The sequence below is a fragment of the Podarcis raffonei genome, chromosome 16 (genome assembly GCF_027172205.1).
Source record: "Podarcis raffonei isolate rPodRaf1 chromosome 16, rPodRaf1.pri, whole genome shotgun sequence".
NCBI lineage: Eukaryota > Metazoa > Chordata > Lepidosauria > Squamata > Lacertidae > Podarcis > Podarcis raffonei.
Window position 1 is genome coordinate 21,683,200 of NC_070617.1, and position 12,196 is coordinate 21,695,395.

The 12,196-nt window shown below is 46.9% G+C and overlaps 1 protein-coding gene across 2 annotated transcripts in view; it reads left to right on the forward strand.

Annotated features, from left to right (window-relative positions):
- RASAL1 (RAS protein activator like 1) overlaps window positions 1-12,196 on the forward strand; it is a 72,035-nt gene that overhangs the window by 29,081 nt on the left and 30,758 nt on the right. For both annotated transcript variants that reach the window (XM_053369825.1, XM_053369826.1), the window contains exons 6-9: window positions 5,189-5,270; window positions 6,704-6,841; window positions 8,281-8,369; window positions 11,384-11,501. In XM_053369825.1, coding sequence (XP_053225800.1) covers window positions 5,189-5,270; window positions 6,704-6,841; window positions 8,281-8,369; window positions 11,384-11,501 — 427 coding nt within the window. The remainder of the gene's footprint in view (window positions 1-5,188; window positions 5,271-6,703; window positions 6,842-8,280; window positions 8,370-11,383; window positions 11,502-12,196) is intronic.

Here is a 12,196-nt window from a genome sequence, read left to right on the forward strand (position 1 = left end):
AGTTTTGATGGATGAAATACTGGAATACTGAATGGTGTAGTTTCTTTAAAATATGCAGGGACTTATGATATGTAAAATGAACCATGGAAAGAGGAGAAGGGAAGTCATTGATATCTTAAGGATGTAAAAATAAGTACTTTAAATTGTAAAATAGAAAAAACTGTATGTATATATATATGTGTGTACACACACACACACACACACACACACACACACACTATCTATCTGTCTGTCTGTCTGTCTGTCTGTTTATATGAGAGAGAGAGTGCATCTGAAGCCTGGGGATTATTTTCTGGATATATACCCTTCACAGGCCCTGTGTCAGGCCCTCCTTGAGAGCATCTGCTTGCATGGAAGGCTTCTGTTGTCACATCCACACCTTACATTTAAACTAAGCGCTATTATACTTCAAAGAGCGCCTTCCTCAATATCAATCATCTTGTACCTTATGACTGGCAGATGAGGCCTTCTTGGTGCTGCCTGGTTGCTGCTGACCCACGGCAGGGCCTTCTCAGTGGGGGCTCCTCACTTGTGGAATGTCTTCTTTAGCAAGGTGCACCCTGTCTCCATCCTTACTAACTTTCAGGGTGGATTTGAAAACATCCCTGTCGACCCAGGTATTTGGTGGCTGAAGAATATTGTTCCTGGCCACCCCGAGATCACTGGTTGGAAGGGAACTAAAACTGCTTTTTAGAATGCTTTTGCTTTGTTTTAAACTGTGCATCTGTTTTCCTCCCTGAGCTCAAGGTGACATGAATGGTTCTTCATTTAATCTCCAGAACAACCCTGTGAGGTAGGTTAGGTTGAGAGACAGTGATCACCCATTGAGCATCATGACCAAGTGGGGATTTAAACCCTGGCGCTGTGGGTTAAACCACAGAGCCTAGGACTTGCCGATCAGAAGGTCGGCAGTTCGAATCCCTGTGACGGGGTGAGCGCCCGTTGCTCGGTCCCTGTTCCTGCCAACCTAGCATTTGAAAGCACGTCAAAGTGCAAGTAGATAAATAGGTACCGCTTCGGCAGGAAGGTAAACGGCGTTTCTGTGCGCTGCTCTGGTTCGCCAGAAGCGGCTTAGTCATGCTGGCCATATGACCTGGAAGCTGTACGCCAGCTCCCTTGGCCAATAAAACAAGATGGGCGCCGTAACCCCAGAGTTGGTCACGACTGGACCTAATGGTCAGGGGTCCCTTTACCTTTACTCCCAGGTCCTAGACTGACACTCTATCTACTATAATACACTGGCAGTCTTGTCAGTCGTGACATCTCCTCAAAGAAACCTGAGGGAACTGTAGCTTGCCCTTCACAGAGCTACTTTTCCCAGGATATTTTTTTGGGGGGAGGGGAAAGGAACATGCAAAAAAGTTACCGGTAACTTGCCTGTGCATTTTGAAATGAATATATAACTTTAACTTAGTGCGACATTGGATGCAACCCAAAAGAAACAGGTTTAGAAAATGTCGGAGGGGTGTGTGTGTGGCTGTTGTGGAACATCTTTTTTGATGATATATGCTACATTTTTAAAAATTAAAAAGTTGAAAAGCTAGAAGGGTGCTTGGAGGTGTTCACTTTCCTCACTTCCCCCTCTCCCAGTGAGAAAAAGAAAGGTGGCTGTAATAAAAAGGTGTTGTGGCTGCTGAAACCGAGTGCGAATCTTCCTGCACTCTTGGCTGCCTCCCAGTCCCTTAGAAAGTGAGATAATTAACACCTTATGAATAATTATAATAAAAATGAACACTGGGGCTGTGAAAAGATTTGGCAGGAGTGGAGGGTTGGGTGGGTGGAGGATTTAGGGACAGCTCGCATTTATCTTGATTCTTTTTTTAATGTTGTCTAGGGTGAATTTTCTTTTCGGGTCAGGCTTTTGATTTTCTGTGACAAAATGCTTCTTTCAAATATTTAGCTGGGATGGATATTTGGCTGGGATGGGTAACAAAATGGTGGCTCTTGTGGTGGTTTGTGCCATTTTTGAAGGTTTTGCTTTTTGAGTTAAGGTGCTAGACCTCAGGAAGATGCAGGGAGTTCCAGGTTTGGATGTTCACAAATAGCAAGCCTCAGGCCTGGGGGCCAAATGCGGCTCTCCCCACTTTTCTCTGCCTGGCCCTCAGGACTCTCTCCAGGGCCACTTCCACCCCATACATTTAAATCACTGACCTATGGCTGGTGTTTTAATGTTTAAAATGCTACTTGCCTGGGATGGAAGGAAGGAGCTTTTGGTGGTCAGAAGTTGTGCCTTCAGAGAAGAAAGTGACTGATCTCCAGCATCTATCTATCTATCATCTATCTATCTATCTATCTATCTATCTATCTATCTATCTATCATCTATCTATCTATCATCTCCCACCTTTTCCTCTAAGGAGCTCAGGGTTGAATACATGGTTCCCCCCCAAACCTGCTTCTCATTTAATCCCCACAACAACACTGTGAGATAGGTTAGGCTGAGAGGCAGCGACTGGACCAAGGTCGTACTTCATGTGATGGATTTGAACCCTGGTCTCCCAGATCTTGGTCCAGCACTCTAACTGCTACTGCTGTTGTTGTTTAGTCATTTAGTCGTGTCTGACTCTTCGTGACCCCATGGACCAGAGCACACCAGGCACTCCTGTCTTCCACTGCCTCCCGCAGTTTGGTCAAACTCATGTTCTCAGCTTCGAGAACACTGTCCAACCATCTCGTCCTCTGTCCTCCCCTTCTCCTTGTGCCCTCCATCTTTCCCAACATGAGGGTCTTTTCCAGGGAGTCTTCTCTTCTCATGAGGTGGCCAAAGTATTGGAGTCTCAGCTTCAGGATCTGTCCTTCCAGTGAGCACTCAGGGCTGAGTTCCTTAAGAATGGATAGGTTTGATCTTCTTGCAGTCCATGGGACTCTCAAGAGTCTCCTCCAGCACCATAATTCAAAAGCATCAATTCTTTGGCAATCAGCCTTCTTTATGGTCCAGCTCTCACTTCCATACATCACTACTGTATGGAAGTGAGAGCTGGACCATAAAGAAGGCTAACCGCTACACCGCATACTATGTAACTCAGTGCAAGAGATACCATTCTGGATGAGACCACTACCTTTCTCTCAATGCTCCGCTTTGCAGGTGCAATGCTGCTGAAGGGTTCAGTGCGTGGGAACTGAGAGGGTTAGGGAAAAGGAACGGGTGGTCAGAAACCATGAAAAGCATCCTTCTCTCCTGGATGCTCAACTGGGAACCTAGGCAACCGGTTAGCCAATAGGAAATCGGTGGATCATAGGGGTGAGTGGGAAAAAGAATGGAACGAGTGGCTGCAGTCAAGGCATAAGGGTTGGCAGTGGTGTGGGTGTAATAGCATAAGTCCTGTTGCCTAAAGACATCTCTGCTTCATTTTGAACTGACACGGTCCTCAGAATGCGGATACAGGGAATCCTTATTTGCAAAGTGAATCTTGCCTGAGTTCTAGGTGTTTTTGGCACAGGTTGGCGTTGGTCAGTGGTGAAGGGGAATGACACTCTGTACATGCTCAGGGGGACCTCTGTTAGGCTGGAAACAGATTTTTTAAATTGTTGACGGAGGCACACTTTCTTGTTTCTACTCCTCTTTAGTCAGTTGCTGTTAAGCCCTTTTGAGTATGACAACAGGGGAGCAGAATAAAATTATTACTATTACTAGGAAGAGCTTGCGGACAAGTTTACCTGTGAGATCACCTTACCCCATAAATGTCCACTCGTCTGCTTCAGTATATGGAACAATATACCTGTTACAAGTGCCACATAATACTTATTCCACATTTGTAAGGAATCAATCTTATAGCATGGCAGGGCCTGAACTTTGGAACTCACTGCCACTTGACATCAGACAGGCCCCTTCACTGTCCTCTCTTCTATACCTACTAAAAGCTCTTTTTTCAGGTAAAAGTATCCAGATACGTATGTAGAATGTTGACAGGTATTTTAATCTGGTTTTTAGCTTATCAACAACTTTAATTGTTTTTTGAATCCTTTAAATAGTTTTTAACTGTTTCGCCTGATCATTTCCTTGTTTTATACTTTATGTAGACTGCTTTGAGGGTTTTGTTTTGTTTTTAATAACCAAGCAGTATATAATTTTTTTGAAATAAAATTAGTAGTGTTAGTAGTACAGTCATATCTCGAAAGTCAAACGGAATCTGTTCCAGAAGTCCGTTCGACTTCCAAAACATTCGGAAACCAAGGCGTGGCTTCCAAAGAACGTTTGCAAACCAGAACACTCATTTCTGGGTTTGCAGCGTCTGGGAGCCAAAACGTTCCAACTTGCAAGGTGTTCGGGACCCAGGGTATAACTGTAGTGCTGTTTACATTTTTATCTCAACCTTCCCCACAAATTCAAGCTAGCAGACATGATTTCTCTCTCCCTTGAGACTGAGATACAGGGATTGGCCCAAGATTGCTCAGGAAGCTTTGTGTCAGAGAAAGGGTTTTTTGGAATCCAGAACTCCCCTGTGCAAATTCAACAGGCTCCCTGCACTACATGGGCAGGGGTGTCAACTTGAATAAAATAGGGTGGGGGCCCAGGTGAGCCACACCCAGCATAATCATTCACATGACATAGTGCACACACACCATTTGAATGGGAATGTCCATCAGCCGGGGGAGGCAGGGCGGATCCTTAAAATATTTTATTGTGGGGGCCGCAGCACCCATGGTGCCTAGGAGTCGGCTGCTATGTTTGGTGGTAGTGATAGCAGTAGCCGTGTTACGGTGTAAGAAAGTTTATGGCAGCTTGAAAAAGAGTTTTCAATTTGCGGTGGATATAATGCTGAATAAATACAAGCAACAGGACCTGCAGGCACTCAGAATTTTGTGGCAATTTTTGCGTGCTCAGACAACCGCTGGGGTGGTTTTGCCCCCTTACCTTGCCAAGATCTTCTCCACTTCTGCAAATCTTGAGGTTCCCCCAAACCTGTTGATACCTTACTCTGGTTTTTCAGTAGCCCTGTTTCGGCTACGTAGCCATCACCACTCAGCACCTGAGTTTGAGTTCGCTGTTAGAAGACAGCCACACACCTAAAGCTGAAATGAACCCTCCGCTGCCAGGAAAGGCCTTCCTTTGTCAACCTCGGCAGCGAGCCCCCTTTAAGAAGTTTTGTTGCTAAAGCTTCATATCATTTTTGTTAATTTGAAAATAAAGAAATAAAACCCTGTTGGAATATACTTCCTGATATCCATCTGCCATCTTCCTCCATATAGAGACCTTGCTCCGCGGGACACCTCTGGAACCTCAGACCCCTTTGCCCGTGTCCTGTGGAATGGACAGGAGCTCGAAACAGCTGTAAGTATAGCCCCTGATGCGTTTCAAGTGTCAGAACCATATGGTAGGATTTGAATCCAAGACCTGGCAAATAAGAACTGGAGTTGAAGCCCGGAGAGGCTATTGTGTCCCAGGGAAAGTCTGAGTCTGAACAGGAAGTGTGGACTGGGGAATCTTATCCCTTTTCAGTTTCTCTCTTTCTCATTTTTCCTGTCTTTAGTACTTCATGTTTTTGGATTAGCTTGTGTGTAGGAGTTTTGTTTTTTTTCAACCCTCATGAAAATTCACCAGCATATTAATATGAATTTCTCCTAATATACACATTTTTTGGGTGCAGTTTTGCCCAACGCACACACATTTTTGCAAAGCATTTCCCCATAATATAAATGTATTTTTATCTTACTTTCATGGAGATGGATGCAGCTAGATCTACTATTTTCTGTGCACGCACCTAGGCAAATGATTTGGAGTGCTCCAAAAAGCTTCAGGGTGTCTTCAGCTGCGTTTTCCATCATGTTCCACTGTACATAACATAACTTGCACACCGTTCTCTTGAACCTGAAGCTGCTTGTGTTTCCAAGTGTCCCTAAATGCTTAGCTTTGGAGCAGGCAGAACAACTCCTCCTTGGTCTTCTTCCGGCGCACCTTATCCAGAACAACCCTAGGAGCCAATCCTCAGTGACTGACTGTCTTTCTTTCATTCTGATTGGCTCCCATCAGCACAAAAGGTGAGAAGAAGGCTTCTTCTCGGTGGCTAAAACAAAGTCCCCTTTTGTGCTGATTGGGTACCTCTAGGATGTTGGAAACAGGTTCCCTGCTGGAATCCTGGTGCAGAAATACTAAGAGGTCTTTGACATGCACACCCTCTAGGAACAGGGTCCCCCTCATCTCTATTCTCCTTTGAACAACAACCCTGTGTAGTAGGTTAGCCTGAAAGGCAGCTGCTGGCCCAGGATCACCCAATGAGCTTTATTGGTTGAGTGGGGGATTTGAACTCTGGTCCCCAAGATCCTAGTCTGGCAATCTAACCGCTACCCCACAAGCTGACTCACTCCACTTGGCTGTGCACAAACAGGCGTGTGTCTTGTTAAGTTGTCTGTGAACATATCAGGCGACACAGTGATTCTTCAAACAGCTCTTGTTTATTCACAGGCCAGAACAGAACTGAACTGAAGGGTTCAGCCAGCCTGCTTATATAGAGCTCCACTAGAACGCAACAGTAACCATTTTCTGTAACTATCCAATCACTGAACGTCACTTTCGATCCCTTATTTGCATATGTGGACCTGAACTATCTACAGTATCCCCCTGCTGGCCCAGGGTGAGAACTTCAGTACATAACATGTCTCACCATGGGCAAGGCAGCAGGGGTGATCGTGGTGGTGTTTTATCACAGTTTGCTCTTAAACAGGTCATTTGTCCACTTGCGTTTACGCATTCTTCTGCCTCCGCAGATCATCAAGAAAACCCGCTTCCCGCGCTGGGATGAGATGCTTGAGTTTGTCCTGGAAGAGGGGACCTCAGGGGAAACCCCGCTGATCGTAGAAGTGTGGGATTGGGACATGGTGGGCAAGAATGACTTCCTGGGACGGGTGAGTGGTGGGCACAGGAGGCTGGCCTGGCCTGGGTCCTCTTATGCAAGCTCTGAGGTGTGGGAATGTGGATAGTAGGAGAGGATATATTGATTAAATATTATCCTTCCTCAAGCACGCTAGTGAGCTGGTAGCACAGCACATTCCCTTGAACATTGCTGAAAGCTAGTTGATGGATTCGTAAGAATCATTTCAGTTGAGCAATCTGGCTTGTCCAGATTGGATTGTTCCTGGTAAATTTCCCCTTTATTTCCCTCTTAAAAACAACAATGACACAACAGTCTTCTTTTAAAAGTAATGGTAAAGTTTACTTACATTCAGTTCACAGTATGGTCCTGAAGGCAGCCTTTAATTTTGTACAGCGGTACCTCTGGTTACAAACTTAATTCGTTCCAGAGGTCCGCTCTTAACCTGAAACCGTTCTTAACCTGAGGTACCACTTTAGCTAATGGGGCCTCCCGGTGCCGCCGCACAATTTCTGTTCTCATCCTGAGGTAAAGTTCTTAACCTGAGGTACTACTTCCAGGTTAGCAGCGTTTGTAACCCGAAGTGTTTGTAATCCGAGGTACCACTGTGGTTACAGATACATGCGTAGAGAAAAGAAGTATGAGCTAGGCCATGGACTTTCTACCTTGTGGCTTCCATCCTCTGTAAGGATGAACCAGCAGGAGTCCAAAAGGAAAAATGGAACAAGGCAAAAAGAAGAAGATGGCTGCGTGGCTAGCCCTTTTTTTAGGGCCTGCCAGGGTCACACCCATCTACCTGGTCACACACAGGGGGAGGATGATCTAGACAGGTGTGACAGGAAGTCCTCCTGGCTGGAGCAACATTCCCCTGTGTGTCCACTCTGGGCAAACAGGAAATGTTGTATCTGACTGCTTCAATGACGTTACATCTCACATGAGGGGTTGCGGCTGCTGCTTTGACAGGGGTGAAAGAATCGTAGAGTTGGAAGGGACCCTAAGGATCATCTGGTCCAACCCCCTGTAAAGAAGAATACGCAGCTGTCCCTTACGGGGATCAAACCTGCAACCTTGGCATTATCAGCACCACCCTCTCTCCAACTGAGCTATCCAGGGTTGAACTATAACTTGAGGAACTGAATCGGGGAACAGGGAAGATGTTAGGTCTGAGGTCTGCATTCCTTTCTGTGCAAGCTCCTGGGGGCCACCTGCAAGCGGTGGGCGGGGCCAGAGGCAAAGGTGGGCGGAGCAAGACATGTGAATTTTACCTCTGCACAGGAGGGTAGTTTCTACACAGGCTCATAGACACCTTGCTGCCCTCCATCCCTGCAAGCCAGTTGTATAATCAGAGGCACAATCCAGCCTTTAGCTCTACCTGAATTAACCCTTGAGTCGCAAACAGAATGATCCCTGCTGTTGCACTTCCAGCACTCCTCTACCTCCGCACTGACCTGTCACTTTCTCTCATCCGTGCAGGTTGAGTTTTCGTTGGATGCCTTGCAGAAGGCCCCTGTCAAAGGCTGGTACCGCCTGTTGCCTTTCACCAGCACAGAGGGAGATGCAGGGTAAATGTGGGACCTCTTCTGGCCTTCTTGGGTCATAGTATTGTCATGGAATTCTATTCAGTACTGATCCAGAGTAGATGCCAGATGTATAGTTAGCAGAGTAAAAACTTAAATCGTCCCTGGCCGTGCCCCCCAAGCGACCTGATTGGCCACCTGGCGACCTGACGTGGCCAGGGTCTCCACCAGCGTGACACGGGATGCCACCCCGCCCCGAAGCTGAGGGGAGTGGCTAGGAGGCTGGACCACAACCCGGCCCCACCTGGAAGTAGACCTAATATTCCCCCAAAATAGACCAGAGGCAGTTGTATTTCATCTAGCAGAGCTTTACTGCTACTGAAGGCAAATGAGCATAATGATCACAAATCCAATACATTCAGGATTGGCACAGTCCATAAGAAATCCAGTTGCAGCAGACTTAACTTAAACTTACAATAACTTATTGTCAGAGGCTCAGGAGCAGAAGAGCAGGGGAGAGAGCAAATAGAGAGCGGAGGAGAGGAATCAGAGGGGAGCGTAGGGGAATATGACAGTGACCCGAGAGATTCCATGAGCTTCTCCAGCGAATCAGAAGATTCCCAGAAGGGGGCGCCTATGGTAAGGGCGAGGGGGGTCCCAGGGGGGACGCTCCATAAACAAGGGACCAGAGGGGACTCCCAAGGGAGCAGCGGAGGATCAGGACCAGTTCCCCCACCAGAGCACAGTGGGGGGGGAAGAGTCACATGAGTCAGGACCAGCCTCTCCTCCAGCGGGGAGAGAAGATGAGTCAGGGATAACCACGCCCCCATCGGAAAGTGGGGAAACGGAGGGAAGGCCAGGTCCAGCTAGCCTCCCCGAAAGAGGGAGCAGTGACACAAGTGTAACGGTCAGAAGGAAAGTGGGAGGCTGCGCGCGCGCGCCAAGTTCAAATGTGGAGGAGCGCGGGACAGCAGAAAACCCGGATTGGGAGCCAGGTCCTAAAGCCCGAAGGAGGGGGGGGGAGAGTCAGGGGACTCAGCGTCAGAGGAATCTAGGAGGGCTGAGACTCCGACTAGCAGGAGGACCCAGAGAAAGAAGGAACAGAGGAAGAGGTGGAGTAAGGCTAGAATCTTAAGCTGGTGTCAGGGGGGAGGAGATTCAGATGGAACTTACTGTCAGCGCTGCCCAAGGTCCCAGCTCACACAAGACCAACGCTGCTTCTTCCTCAAGTAAAAAAAGTCTTTATTGAAGTTCAGTTTCATTTCCAGACGCGCAGGAAGAAGCAGCGTTGGTCTTGTGTGAGCTGGGACCTTGGGCAGCGCTGACACTTATAATAAGTCTAAACCTTAACACTAAGCAGAACACCACACCAGAAGGAAAGAGAGATAGAAGGAAAGAGAAATAGAGATAGAGAGATACTTTTATAGTCTGCATGACCTTGACAGAAAGAGATAACAGAACCAGTTTAAGGCAGCTGTACTCAGCTTCTCTGAAGGAATAACCCAAACATCATGAACCTTCTGCTTGCTCCTTTCACACAGAGCAGCTTCCAGAAACCTCTTGAATTAAGTAGAATAGGAAAGACCTCTGCACATCAGATCAATACATTCTGTACTAAGAAATGTGAACTGACAAGTATGTCAGGGCTCGGTGCGGCCAGGGGGTTGGGTTTGGGGTCTACTGACAGGTTGTCAGACTGAGGGGCCAGAGGTGAACAGCAGGATCTTGGGTGGGCAGAGGTTGAGCTGTGGTACTCAGGGCCCAGTGGGAGCATCATAGTCCAAGGTGGATGGGAGCTCACCTGGTTGGCCACTGTGAGAACATGATGGTGAAATAGATGGACCCACCTTAGAGCTGTGGTTGTAATTTTCTTTTAAGCTGCTTTTAATATTGTGTTTTTAAAATTAAATTTATTTTCAACTGCTTTCAATGTTGCGTTTTTAAATCTCAATTTATTTTCAACTGCTTTCAATGTTGTGTTTTAAAATTTACATGCATTTATTTTGTTTATAAAGTGATTTTAAATACCGCTATATCATATATATTTTTTAATGTCAAAGCCGTTTACAAAAATATCTCTGTATATTAAAAACGCATACAAATTTGAAACCACAGGCAATCAGCTAACCGTTATGGAAAGATGGCTTCCTAATTGCCTGTGCAGGCCTGGCGGCACAGGGGGAAAAAATTCTGCAGGCGTACAAAGTTTGGCACAGAAGGAGCTTGCTAGATCCCTATTGGCAGGATATTCCACACGGCTGGGTCGATGCCACTGAAAGCTCGGCTTCTTGTTGCTGCCAAATGAGTCTCGTCAATAATAACTCATCCACAGATGAATTAGACTTCCCCTAAGGTACCCTGAACCTATATTGCTCAGGGCTCTGTAAATAGTTCAGGGCGGATTTTCTTTGTAGATGAGCAGCCAGCGCAGATAATTTAACAAGGGTGGGGTGGGGGAGCTGAAAATAATGCCAATATATTTCAATAATGCCAATACATCCCTTTGTTTTCAGCTAGTACATGGGTAAAAGGTAAAGGTACCCCTGCCCGTACAGGCCAGTCTTGCCAGACTCTAGGGTTGTGCGCCCATCTCACTCTATAGGCCGGGGGGCCAGCGCTGTCTGCAGACACTTCCGGGTCACGTGGCCAGCGTGACAAGCTGCATCTGGCGAGCCAGCGCAGCACACGGAACGCCGTTTACCTTCCCGCTAGTAAGCGGTCCCTATTTATCTACTTGCACCCGGGGGTGCTTTCGAACTGCTAGGTTGGCAGGCGCTGGGACCGAGCAACGGGAGCGCACCCTGCCGCGGGGATTCGAACCGCCGACCTTTCGATCAGCAAGCCCTAGGCGCTGAGGCTTTTACCCACAGCGCCACCCGCGTCCCTAGCACATGGGTAGACGAGTTTAAAAAGCAAGGGACACAAATTTTCACAGCCTTCTAGTGACTGTGGCGACTTGTTTACCAGAAGTCATCTATTTTGTGTGAACTCCGGAAGTGTATAATTGATTCTGATCAAACTAAGCCTCCTGGTGTAGAGATTGTGCTCTCTGCTTGCAGGGGGAAGCTGGGGGCGCTGAGACTGCGGGTGCGACTTGCCGAGGATCGGATCCTGCCCTCCCGGTACTACCAGCCACTCATAGACCTGCTGGTGGAGTCCGTCATGTGCCCAGCAGAGGTGGGCACTTAGTGGTTTACCCTCCTTTTTTGTGCATGAGAGAGACACGGGGTTAAAAAGAGGCAGGCGCAGTCAAGGTGGGTGTTTTGTGGAAAAAATGGGTGCAAAAATGGGGGGGTTGTTCCACCGGAGGAAATTTGGGGGGTGGGGAATGTCACCTGACGTCTCCACCATCTGGAGGTGCATGCCTGGGGATCCTTGTATCTTGACTGTTTTCACACACTAGCAACACACCCTGTAGAATTCTACCCGTGATATTTTATCTGCGCAATCAGAATGAATTTCAGGAACCGAAAAGTCTTGTTGAAAAACACGACTTTTGAACTGTGTGACTCCCCAGACAGCAACTAGTCATTCATACCCTCCAACATTTCTCCTCTGAAAATAGGGACATCCTATAAATAATAATAATAATAATAATAATAATAATAATAATAATAATAATAATAGTCCATCTGACTGGGTTGCCCCAGCTACTCTGAGCAGCTTCCAACATATATAAAAGCATAATAAAACATCAAACATTAAAAACTTCCCTAAACAGGGCTGCCTTCAGATGTCTTCTAAAAGTCAGATACAGTGGTACCTCGGGTTAAGAACTTAATTCATTCTGGAGGTCCGTTCTTAACCTGAAACTGAGGTACCACTTTAGCTAATGAGGCCTCCTGCTGCCGCCCAATTTCTGTTCTTATCCT